Source organism: Pseudorca crassidens, chromosome 13 (genome assembly GCF_039906515.1).
Source record: "Pseudorca crassidens isolate mPseCra1 chromosome 13, mPseCra1.hap1, whole genome shotgun sequence".
Classification (NCBI taxonomy): Eukaryota; Metazoa; Chordata; class Mammalia; order Artiodactyla; family Delphinidae; genus Pseudorca; species Pseudorca crassidens.
In genome coordinates this window covers 21,413,264-21,426,537 of record NC_090308.1, presented here as the reverse complement: position 1 = coordinate 21,426,537, position 13,274 = coordinate 21,413,264, and the positions used below count along the sequence as shown (strand labels likewise).

Here is a 13,274-nt window from a genome sequence, read left to right as displayed (position 1 = left end):
CTACCCACTGGAATAGAATTAATAAGGGGATTTCATAGAGATTAACAGTAGTCTAACACTAAAATTCCAGTTGGGTCCAAAATAAAGCAAGTCACTCGGGGGCCCCGTTTCACGGGTTTGCACCCCCCACGTGCGCGCCTCCACCGGTGCCACTTGGCCAGCAAGTCCCCGAGCTGGACCGTTGGCCCACCCCGGGGCCCGCTCCTTCCGGGCGGGTTGCCCGGCCCCCGCGCCTGGCCCCGCGCCCGCTCACCCTGGGCCGCGCTCCCTCTCCGCCCGGCCGCTGCCGCTGGCCGCGGTCCCCGGATCTCGGCGCGCGCTCCCCGAGCCCCGGTCGTCCTCGGAGGCTGCCCACCCGCTCCCGGGGCTCTGAAGGGCTGCCCCGGGCCGGGTCTCCGGGACCCGCGAAGGCAGCAGCAGAATGACGTAGATGACGAAAGAGCTGACGCCACGCCGCCCACCCCACAGCCGCCGGTGCCCGCACACACCGCCCCGCCCCGCCCGCCCGCGAGGTTGCCCGCGCGCGCGCGCTCGCGGTCGCGCCGATCCCGCGGGACACGTCCCGCCAGGGCCCCCGTCCGCCCCGCCCGCGACCGGAGTTCCCACGGCGCCCGCCAGAGCCCTGCGCCGCCCGTCCTCCTCGTCGCCGAGCCCGTCCGCGCCTTTCGCGAACATGGCGCTTGTCCCTTGCCAGGTGCTGCGGGTGGCCATCCTGCTGTCCTACTGCTCTATCCTGTGCAACTACAAGGCCATCGAAATGCCCTCGCACCAGACCTACGGAGGGAGCTGGAAATTCCTGACTTTCATTGATCTGGTAAGGCCGCTCCCCTCCCCCTCCCCCGTCCTCCCCTCACTCCGAGCCCGGGTGTGTTTGTGGGTGCGCCGGCACCTGCGCGCGTGCTCCAGCATCCACGCCGGTCCTCGCCTCTTCCCCAGTGACTGCGTCTGAAGGCCAGGCTGCCCCCGCAGCAGCACTTTCTGTAGCACCCAACGTTATCTGGTAGCTGGGGCACGAGTGGAGGTGGGGCGCAGCCAGGTGGTGGGCTCTTTGGAGGGGAACACACACCTGCTTCTAAGAGGTGGCACGGGAAGATTCTCAACTTAGCAACTGGATCGAACGACCTTGGTCGTGAGCGGCCTCAGACTCGTTCGCCCCCAAGGTGCTTTCCAGAGCACCCACCGTGGGATCAAGTCGCAGCAGCTGAAGGAAACTGGGTATTGTCGAATTACTTGGTGTTTCCTCTGAAAGGACTGTCCTCCTAACAAAGGAAAGAAAGCTCCTCATAAAGAAGAGAAATCGCCTAATAAAGTTGTCTTCTTTGCATCTGTTTTTGCCCATTGTCAGTAATTTACTTCCAACCTTCCCCCACCCCCCAGAAGCATTAGAAGAGAGAGCTTTTCAAAACGCATTCACAGTGGACTTTATACTTTCCCCATCTTCCCGTGTAAAAGTTCGCAATAGTTTGCATAAGCAACTCCTCTGTTGGCACAATGATGGCCTTGGCAGTTGGAGGGCTTTTGTTTGTTTGTTTGTTTGTTTGTTTTTTAACAGTTTATCCACTTCTGGCACTGAAAGGGCTGGAGAAGTATCACATGAGCATAAAACCCAATAAGGACATGGGGTGGAACCTAGGAACTTCAGGGTGAAAGACTGGCCCAAACATACACTAAAAGATGGTCAAGTATGGACAGAGAATTAAAACAAAAGCTAGGAGTTCTGAGGACTAGAGAAAATGTAGAACCAATTCCTGGATCGCCAGAACTGCCCGTCCAAGGTTATACACAAGGTTGGCTACACAAGCAAGATTGTAATCTCTAATTGTTGACCCTTTGTTTTGATGCAGAGAACTTGACACCTGTTTTAAGATACTTCCAAAGGCTTAGGATGCTTCGAAGATATGCAGTCAGCAGGTTTTTGTATAGAAATACCATTTTAAATTTGTATCATGTTAGATACTTTCAGAGAAGAATTTAAGCCCTTCCCCCAGCACTTTCCAAACTGGGCACCAAGACTGACCAGGGCATAGAGTGTTTCAGGGGTTTCAATTTTCAGTTCCTCAACTTCCAGCTCTTTCTTGAAACTGATCTGTCTCTGAACATGGGTGTTGCCTGCCAGTTCTCCTTTCTTCTGCCTTGTTCATCCAAGGGACAAGCACGTGACAAGGCTCTGTGCTGTATTTATCTGTTCCTTTTAGGATTCAGAAGATAGACAGTTGTCACTAGAACTATCTTCATATTTGATTGAAAAACAAAGTCAGACTTATCTTGACAGAAAGTCTTCTTGAGTTGATTGGCTCGTCATTGAGGATTGGCTCTACCTTTTATGTTATGTAGCAGACTTCCGGAGACTGAAACCTGCAGCCCTGAAGTTCTGATAAATATGTATCAGAGTGTTAGAAATCATGTCCCCTTTTCAACTGTTCAAACTTATGTTAAAAATATTTAGATGTTATTTAAAAAATATGTGCATAGATTTTCAGAATTCTTTTACTGGCTATGTGAACAAAATTTCTCTTGGATCACTACCTTATCCCATTTCTCCTGATCTCACTTTGAGCTGGCCCATTTGAGTGTTGTCAGGGAACAGCACTGAGCTGAAATACGGATGGAAACCCCACCAGAACCATAGAAACTATGAACAGTTCTCAGAAGCACCTTTGCATTAGATATAGTTTTGGGGGCGCAGGGGAGGGGATTAGCAGGTGAGAGCGGTAGAAATTGAGGGTATTGTTAACCCATGCGAGAAATGACAACTCACATTGGCATTGCTTACTGTGTGTTATAAAACAAGACTCACAAGAAACGATGTACCTCTCAGAACCTTTGAGTGACGTGAAACTGTAGTAGAGCCAATCTGACTCGGCTTAAACTGTCATACACTTTATATTTTAGCATTTAGTGGTTGGACCTGCCTATTTTAAATAATCATGACAAATATATTTTTGTCTCTTTCATACTTAAATTCAGTTTGTATAGGGCCTTCAGCCAATCATTCAAACTTTTTATCTCTGTGGCTTCTGATTAAAATATAATAAATCTTTAATTGAGGGTTCCTGTGAGAAAATATGTCTAGAATATATTCAAAGAAACACTCATGCAAAGTGTTATTCTTTTTGTTACTAGAGATTTAGAGTCTTTGGAGCTTAAGCATTGTACAGCTGTTACAACAACCAGCCTGTGAGTCCCTACTATTGGTATGAAAAGATTAGGCCACTATTATTTACTCATTTAACTTTTCATTTTTCTGTGTTAAAAAAAAACTGAATAAACTTTATTACTTAGTGCTTTGGACATTTTTAATGATTCTAAGCTCATTAGAGCAATTTTGCAAGAGGGTTTAGCTTCTCAAAACTTCAGTGAGAAGGCCCTTGTCCTAGCCAACTTGGATCACAGAGAGTCAGGACATTTATCCTGGTGGCCACAGTCTGATTCCATGATCCACGGCATCAGTGTACCAGAATGTAGCTCAGGAATCTCAGGCGACACGTATCCAGGATCATATGGTTATGTGGCAGGGGCCGTTCCAGCTATATCCATACCTTACTTTGAGTATGAGAGTCATCCCAATAGAATCAGAGCTCATGGTAAAAAGTGAAATGAAAGTTATTGCATAATAACTGCATAATAATTGCATAATAACATAATAACTGAATCTGCATCATTTGAAGAAAATTCATCAGCTGTGATACTGGTTAAGAAGATATTTGAACATTAGTAATGTTCAGTAATCTTATACTGAACATTATTACTGAACTATTACTGATATATTACTGTTATCAGTAATCTTATACTCTTATTGTTATTCCCCAAGAGGTTCTTTTCCTAGAATTGAAGCACTGTAAAAGAACTAAAAGTGCTTCAGGAAAATTCAAGTAAGTAAATGGAATACTGTCTCCACATGATAGGCAGAATAATAGGCCCCCAAAGCATGTCTGCATCCTAATCCCTGGAACCTGTGAGTATGTTAGGTTACATGGCAAAGTAATTAAAGTTGCTAATCAACTGACCTTCAAATAGGGAGATTTGCTCAGATTATCCGTGTTACCCCAAGGTTTCTTAAAAGTGGAGGGAGGCAGGGGAGAAGAGTCAGTTGGAGGAAGATGTGACGGTGGAAGAAAGTCCCAGAGAGGTGCAACACTGCTGGCTTTGAAGATGGAGGAAGGGCCCAGGAGTCAAGGAATGTGGGAGGTGTCTCCAAGCTGGAAAGGGCGAGGAAATAAATTATCCCTGGAGCCTCCAGAAGGAACATAGCTCTGCTGACACCTTGATTTTAGCCCAGTGAGACCCATTTTGGACTTCTGACCTCCAAAACTATAAAATAATAAATTTGTGTTTAAATCACTAAATTTATGCTAATTTGTTGCAGCAGCAATAGAAGACTAGTATACTTGGCTCTAAATCCTGTGACCTAGAAAAGAAACCTTAAATGTTGTTGTACTGATGTGGTGACTCAGCTAGTTCTTTATGTGTATTAGATAACTGGTTAATTTTAGTTTTAACCAGAAACTATGCTGAGGAGACATACATGTGACAACAGGCAATGTGAGAATCTATGAAAATGGAATAACTTTGGAAAAACTAGGCCTTTTCTTTACTGTGAAGTATTTTAGAAATTATCATTGTGAAACATGCCATGCTGGGAGGAATACTCTTAACTGGAAATAAGCTGGAAAGAAAAAACAATTAAACTGATGAATGTTCAAATATTTTCTTAACTAGTATCACAGCTGATGGATTTTCTTCAAATGATGCAGATTCATTCACTTATTCATTAATCAAATAATTTCCCAAGTTATATAATAATTGTCCCCCAAAATAATAGAAATGAGGAATCAATCAAACCAACAAACATAAATTAAAAGAAAAAAGAAACTGGATGTTGAGGCCTCAAAGTAGTGCTGGAATACATTGGGTGTTAGGAAACATTTGAATAAATGGAACTTTCCAGATGTTCAATGAGTATTCTCTTCCTGTCCTGTTTCCTCCTAAAAACATTCGAAACACTACAGATTTTTTTTTTTTTTGAAATATAGCAACCAGAATTTTATTCAGCTCTATATGGTAGAATGTCTAACACGTGAATAAGAATCAACTTCTTTGAAAAACATGAACTGGACATTTGTTATAAAAAATTAATATTGATTTTGGATTTAAGAAACTGATTTTTAAAGGTTGAAATAGAAATGTGATGATCCCATTTGCTCTAGTTTGTGGTACTCGCCATTTTGATAGTTACCATGTCTTAGGGCTCCATTATATTCATTATTTCTCCTATACTGACTTTCCATTCATGCACAGGCTGAACACCGGTGAGGCCCTACCTCCTCAAAGTGTAGTGTGAGGACCAGCAGTGATCTTATCTGGGAGCCTGGTAGAAATGTGGACCCTCCAGCTCCACCCCAGGCCTTCTGAATAAGAATCTACCTGTTAATAAGATCACTAGGTGATTCTTTTTCACATTTTAGTTTGAAAAATGCTGCTCTAGGCCATGCTGTTTTTGTTTTGTAATTTAACATGGAATAGCTTGTAGGACACAGCCTTCATATATTAATTCTGCCAACTATATTTAAAACATATTTAAACATATTTCAAAATATATTTAATTATGTCACTTTTACTGTGACATAGTTAAAAACATGTTGTAAAAAATTACAACTGTAAAATAAAAGAAAGAGAAAAATATGTATTTGGTACCAAGGGTGAGCTATTTGTTGCAATTGAGAAACAAGTTTGTCTAATCTTTAGGGAAATCAGGTGAAAAAGAATACACATTTGATTGTATTGTCTCTACTGTTGGAATAAAGGAAGCATAACAATTTATCAGGAAAAATACAATTCCTTCCAGGCACTGACTTTGCAAGGTTATTTATCACTCAGCTAGTCATATAAATGACATCGGGTAGCATAGCAGGTAATGCCTTTGATTGTTTTCTAGCAGATTATCAATAGAAATATTCTTATTGTTGATGTTTTTTATATTATGATTTTATGAAAGCCAAAGGCATGGTCTTCTGTTTTGACTGGGTGAAGGCATTTTTGTAGAGGTTTAAGGTAGTATAATCTGGGTACTTAATTTTGTTATCTAAATCCGTTTTACAAAAGAATTTGAGAAAACCACAGAGTGAGCAGGATAAATAAGTGTTCAGATGTTGAAAAGCTTGGGGTGTTCAAAGAGCAGGAAATGGTCAAGTACACCTGGAGGATAGATTTTTTGCTTTTAGACACACTAAGAATTTTTGACCTTTAAAGATGTTTAAAAGGGAGAAAAAACTGCGTAAGTATACTAAATGATGCATTTGAGTTTGTCATATTTACTTATATACTTATAATAAAATATTCTTGACTCCATTAAGTGCATGGCTTAATTTTAAATAGGAAATAAAATATCTTGAGAAGAGATTCTACATACTATTATGTAACTATGATACTTAGCTTTGCCAGTCAAAACCGCAGAGTGCCATGTGAAGGCCAGTAGTTCATTGAGTAGTCTGAACAAAATTAGATTGGTTTGTTTTGGTTTGGTTTTTTCTTTTTTTTTTTTTTTTTTTGGATATTATACAAAGAGGGTGAAACTGCAAATTTTTTTTCAGTACAATCAGACTTGACCCTAAAATGCAGGTAAACTTTAAGGATTAAATAATGCTTTTTCCTAACCTGGGAGAAGAATTTTGAGTATAATACTTTACACAGAGTCCTCTTCCCCCTCTTTGAAAGTGTTTCTTTTGGAGCAAACATAAAATAGGGACCTGGTTTTGTCAGAGTCGGGGAAATAGTTGATGATATAATCTCTAATTCCCTTTCTTAGTTGCAAATGTTATTGAAATTACAGAGTCATCTGACCATGTTGAGGTCACTTCTTTTCCCATCTCTGCCATCCCCCATGTCTGGTATAACATTTAACAAAATTGGTAACTGCTCTTGAGGCTTTCATTTGTTTCTCTGTGTTCCCCTGAAATGTCGTATGTTTCTGTGGAAGTGTGAACAATACTACAGTTTTCCATATTGAATCAGATGTTCCTGTGATCCAAGCACACTTGGAAAAAGCTTACTGCTTAGGATTCCATAACAACATAGCTTTCTTTTGCGTCTAGCAGCCTGTGGCTAGACAGTTAAAGGGCCCCTGTCTCACCTGCAGGGTATTCCTGCCAGAGGACAGTGAGTACAGACCCCTCTCTGCATGTGAGAGACCCCTGGATCAGATCCATCGTGGAGGGCAGCAAGGTATGCAGTGTTGCTTTGATAGGCTGGATCAAGACAGGCTAATTGGGAATCACCAGAGAAATTGCTTGAATTCACCAAGTGATAAGTATACTGTCATTTTGAATCTTGAGCAAATGGCATGTGTTCATGACAGTGCTTTAGAAGCATGGAATTCTAAAAAGTCAGTGAGACAGTGGTCTAGCCCTTTCAGGTTGACATATTTAGAACTGTCAGGCTGTATTATAACTTAAAATTTTAATTTCAAAAGCAGTACCTAAAATTCCAGAAAATTTGTATAATACTGGAAACCGTAGGGAAGCAAATATATTCCATCTTAAGTGTCCCTAATTTTCAGTGCATCTTAGCATTGAAGTGCTTCAAGATGGTATTTTCTTCAGAACTTCATGAATACTCAGAAACACACATAGAGGGAAAGTCAGACCGTATATATATGCATGTATACATTATATGCATGTATACATTATATGCATGTATACATTATATGCATGTATGTGTATATATGTGTGTGCACATTTATATATTCAGATTTCAGAAAAATCATATTATTTATAAAAATTATTTTAAAATTATATTTAAATTAAAGGAGATACCAATGTTAGTATTTTGGCATTTGCCTTTTGAGCCATATATGGCCTTTTCTTTGAGACAAAAATTCAATATATACATATGGTTTGTATAAATTTGTTTTTTAAAATTAGTAGACACCATAATTCACTCCTTTTGGTGCGCAGTTCTGAGTTTTGATGGATGCATAGTAGCCACCACCACAATCACCTAAAAATACTAAAATATTCCCTTGTGCTGCCCCCTTAGAGTCAAACCCTCCCCTGAATCTTAACAATCACAGGTTTGTTTTCTACCCTTGTAGTTCTGCCTTTTCTACACAAATATGTAAAGCAGACGGGACATAGCGTTTGAGCCTGGCGCTTTTCGTTTAGCATAATACATTTCAGATTCCTCTCTGCTGCTGTGTGTATCCATAATTTGTTCCATTTTAACGCTGAGTAGTATTTTATGGTATTGATGTATCGCTTTGTTGATTCCCTCATAAATTGAAGTGCATTTGAGTTTTTCCTAGTTTGGGGTGATTATGAGGAAAGCTACTGTAAACATTTGCATCCAAGTTTTTGTATGAACATGAGTTTTTATTTTTACTGGGAGTGGGATCGCTTGGTTATATGGCAAGTATATGTTTAGCTTGATAAAAAACTGCCAGACTGTTTTCCAGAATGGTTGTGCCACGTTGCACTGCCATCAGCAATGTGTGAGGGTTCAGTCGCTCTGCGTCCTGTCAGTGTGTGGCATTGTCAATTTTTCTTCTACTTTAGCTATTCTAATAGTTGTGCAGTGGTAGTTCATTGTGGTTTTAATTTGCATTTCCCTCATGACTAATGGTATTAAGCCTCTTTTCTTATGCATTCTTATCATACATATATCTTCTTTACGAAGTGCCTGTTCAAATCCTTTGCCCATTTTAAAAAAAGGGTTGTTTTCTTATTGTTAAGCTTTGAGAGTTTTTGTGTATGCTGAATAGAAGTTCTTTGTCAAATACGTGATTTGCAAACATTTTCTCCCTGTCTGGGAGTATCTTTACCTTTTGTTGGCATAGACAGGCCCCAATTTACAATGGTTCGACTTTATGATTTTTCGACTTTTTTATAGTATGAAAGTGATATACATTCAGTAGAAACTGTACTTCCAGTTTTGAATTTTGATCTCTTCCTGGGTTAGTGATATGTGGCACGATACGCTCTTGCAATGCTGGGCAGGGCAGCGAGCCCCAGCTCCCAGTCAGCCATGCGATCAGGAGGGTAAGCAACCAATACACCTACATTCTGTTTTTCACTTTCAGTATTCAGTAAATTACATGAGACATTCAACACATTATTATAAAATAGGCTTTGGGTTAGATGATTTTGCCCAACTGTAGGCTAATGTAAGTATTTTGAGCACGTTTAAGGCAGGCTAGGCTAAGCTATGATGTTCGGTAGGTTATGTGTTCAGTGCATTTTTGACTTAGGCAATATTTTCACTTTACCATGAGTTTATCAGGATGTGACACCGTGGTAAATTGAGGATGATCTGTAGTGTCTTTTGCAGAGCAGAAGTTTATCATTTTGATGACATCCAGTTAATTTTTGATTGGTGTGTAGTGCTATCTCATTGGGGTTATAATTTGCATTTCTCAAATGGCTAATAATCTTGAACATCTTTTCATGTCTTACTTGCCATGTGTATGTCCTCTTCAGTGAAACAAATAGTGTTGTTAAATTTTACTTTTTGTTAAATGTTAAATACATTTGATTTTTGCATATTGACCTTATATCCTATGATTTTGCTAATTCACTTATTCATTCTAGGGGCTTTGTTGTGGATTTCATGGACTTTTCTTTTTTTATATAGACAATCATATCATCTGCTAATAGAGACAGTTTTCTTCCTTTCTAATTGTCATGGCTTTTATTTCTTTTTCATGTGTTGTTGCATTGGTTAAGACTTCTAATATGATACTGAACATAAGTGGTGAGAGTGGATATTCTTGTCATTTCTTTTTTAGGAGGAAACAGTCTTTTGCAAGTAAGTATAATAGTAGCTATAGACTTTTTATGCATATACCCTTTATCAGTTTGAGTACATTTCCTTCTGTTTCTTGTTTACTGAGAAGCTTTTAAAAAAAATATCGTAAATGGATGTTGAATTTTGTCAAATGATTTTAACTGCATCTATTGATATGTTCATATGGCTTTTTTCCCTCTTAATATGGTGAATTACATTGATTGATTTTTGAATATTAAGTCAGTCTTACACTCCTGGGGTGAATGCACTTGGCTGTGGTATATTGTCCTTTTTATATATTGCTTAATTTGATTTGTTAATATTTTGTGGATTTTACCTCTCTGTTAATGAGGAATATTTGTGTGTAGTTTTTTATTTTTCTTCTTTGCCTGACTTTGATATTAGTGTAATGCTAGCCTTATTCCTCCTCAATGTTCTGGAAGAGATTGAGCAGAATTGGTTTTACTTCCTCCTGAAATTTGTGACAGAATTTATAAGTGAAAACCACTGGGCCAGGAGTTTTCTTTGTTGAAAATTCATTTTGGTTGATTTCAAGATATAGGAGTATTCAGCTTATTTCTTTCTTTTTCATTGAGATTTGGTAGTTTATATCTTTCAAAAAGTTGATCCATTTCATCTAATATCAACATTCTTTCCTTATCTTTCTCTTATTGTCTTTAGGGTCTGTGGTGATAACCACATTTCATTCCTGATATTGGGAATCTGTGTCTTATCTCTTTTTTCTTCATCAGTGTGGCTAAGGACTTCTCAATTTTATTTATGTTTTTCAAAGGTCAGCTTTTGGTTTCACTGGGTTTTTCCTATTGTTTTTCTGTTTTCAATTTCATTGATTTCTGTTTTTAAAGTTTATTACTTTCTCCCTTTTGTTTTGGGTTAAATTGGTTCTTCTTTATTAGTTTCTTAACTAATAAATCCGTGGAAACAGATTGTTTATTTATTAAATTGAGTCCTTCTTCCCTTTTAAAACATTTAATACTAAGTACTGCTTTAGTTGCATCTCAAAAGTTTTAATACATTTTATTTTCATTGTCATTCACTTCAAAATATTTTTTAAATTCCTTTGAGTCTTTCTATTAAAAAAAATTATTAAGTCTTTGTTTTTGGAGCAGTTTTAGGTTCACAGCAAAATTAAGAGAAATGTAGAGAGATTTCCCGTATATTCCTTGCCCCCACGAGAGTCTTTCTATTTTACAATGGTTATTTAAACATGTGGGGTTTAATTTACACATTTTTGGCTATATCTGAGATATCTTTCTATCATTTGTTTCTAGTTTAAATTCCATTATGATCAGAGATCATTTTCTGCATGATTTCAATTCTTTTAAATTTGTTAAGTTTGTTTTTATGGCTAAAATATGGACTATCATGTTGAATATTTCATGTACACTTGAAAAAAAAATGTATTCTTCTCTTGTTAGGTAGAGTGTTCCTTAAATGTCAATTATATTAAGTTAGTGGGTAACGTTGATCAGGTCTCCTATATCTTGCTGATTTTCTGTCTGCCTGCTCTCTCATTAACAGAGAGGAGCATTGAAGTCTCTCTGTAATCGTGTAATTGTGTAAAAGTGTAATTATGGGTTTGTCTATTTCTTGTTTCAGTTTTATCAGTTTTACTTCACATATTTTGGGGCATATATATTGTTAAGTACATACACATTGAAGAATGCTATATATCTTGATGAATTGTTTGTTTTATGATTATAAATATTCTTCTTTTTCCTTGATAAATTTCCTTGTTCCAAAGTCTGCTTTGCTTGATATTAACATAACTTTTCCAGCTTTCTTTTGATTGTATATTTTTTTCATCCTTTTACTTTTATCTTATCTATAGTGGTATATTTAAAGTGGATTGTGTTTTGACAACATACTGAGTCTTCTTTTTAAATTTATTTGATAATCTCTATACTTCAGTAGATACCATTTACATTTAATTTAATTATTGAAATGGTTGGATTTAGGTCTACCATTTATTATTTGTTTTCTTTTTCTTACCCTTTTTTTGTTCCCTCATTCCCCATTTCCTGCCTTCTTCTGGATTATGTGAGTATTTTTTAGTATTCACTTTAATTTAACTATTGGCTATTTGGATTATCTCTTTGTATTATCATTTTAGTTGCTGTTCTGGGATTATCATATACACACCTCACTTTACACAATCTAGAGTGAATAGTTTACCGCTTCAATTAAAACATACAAACCTTATCAATTTACCCTCCCCACTTTATGTGATAATTGTCATATTAAGTACATCCAAATAACTTGAGAACTCCATAGACAATATTATAAGTTTTGCTATCAAGTCAAATATTTTAAATAACTTAGTAGAGTAAAATAGTCTGTTATATTTACCCAGATATTTACCATTTTTATTATTCTTCGTTCAGTCCTTGTGTCTATATTTCCCTCTGATATCATCTCCTATAAGCCTGAGAACATTTTTTTAGCATTTCTTTAAGAACAGATCTACTGGCAACAAATTCCTTTAGTTTCCTTAATCAAAGGCTTCTTCTGTTTTGCCTTCAGTCCTGAAAGATATTTTCACTGGGTATAAAATTCTGGTTAATAGTTCTTTTATCACTTGAAAGATGTTGTGTCACTGTCATCTGGCCTCTGTGATTTCTGATGAGAAATCTGCAATCATCCAAACCATTGCTCCCTTGAATGTAATGTGTTGTTTTCCTCTGGCTTGCTTTAAGTTTTTTCCCTTTATCTTTCATTTTGAACAGTTTGATTATGATGTGTCTGGCCCTGTTTTTATGAGTTTATGCTATTAAGGATTTGCTGAACCTCTTGAATCTGCAATCTGATGTCTTTCACTCAATTTGAGAAGTTTTCAGTCATTGTTTCTTCAAATATTCTTTCTGCACTCATCTATCTCCTTTATCTCTTCTTCTGGGACTCCATTGATATGAATATCAGACCTTTTGATTATTGTCACACAGGTTTCTGAAGACATGGGTTTTTTTTCTTTTTTCAGTCTTTTTTTTCCTGTCTGTTCTTTAGGTTGTATAATTTCTATTGATTTGCCTCCAAATTCACTGACTCTTTCCTTTGTTATCTGCATTCCGCTATTAAGTGCATACAAGGAGTTTTAAAATTTCAGCTTTTGTCTTTTTCAGTTCTAAAATTTCCTTTTTATTCATAGCTTCTACTTCTCAACTAAGCATTTCTATCGTTTATTCTTTTAAACAATGTTCACCTTTTATCTTATGGAGGATCATTGAAGAGCTGTCCTAAAGTCCTTGCCTGATAATTCCAACGTCTGGGCCATCTTGAGAGTGGCATTTGTTAATTGTCTTTTTCCTTGAATATTGATCAGATTTCTGGCTCTTTGTATGTCAAGTTATTTTTGAACATACCCTGAACATTTGGAATATTATGTCGTGAGACTCTGGGTCTTGTTAAAGCCCTTTGGAAAACGTTGACTTGCTTTTCTGTTTGATTGTTTAAGAGGCAATCAATCGAGTTAGGTTCTA

At 37.8% G+C, this 13,274-nt stretch overlaps 1 protein-coding gene across 3 annotated transcripts in view; it reads left to right on the top strand.

Annotated features, from left to right (window-relative positions):
* Positions 1-253: 253 nt before the first annotated feature.
* The window catches only part of AIG1 (androgen induced 1), a 233,841-nt gene continuing 220,820 nt past the window's right edge, over positions 254-13,274 (top strand). Inside the window, exons 1-2 of one of the 3 annotated variants that reach the window (XM_067701910.1) lie at positions 254-814; positions 937-1,324. In XM_067701910.1, coding sequence (XP_067558011.1) covers positions 431-814; positions 937-939 — 387 coding nt within the window. In that variant the 5' untranslated portion in view covers positions 254-430 and the 3' untranslated portion in view covers positions 940-1,324. Of the gene's footprint in view, positions 815-936; positions 1,325-13,274 lie in introns of those variants that run through there. The other 2 variants (XM_067701909.1, XM_067701908.1) reach the window with 2 other exon arrangements.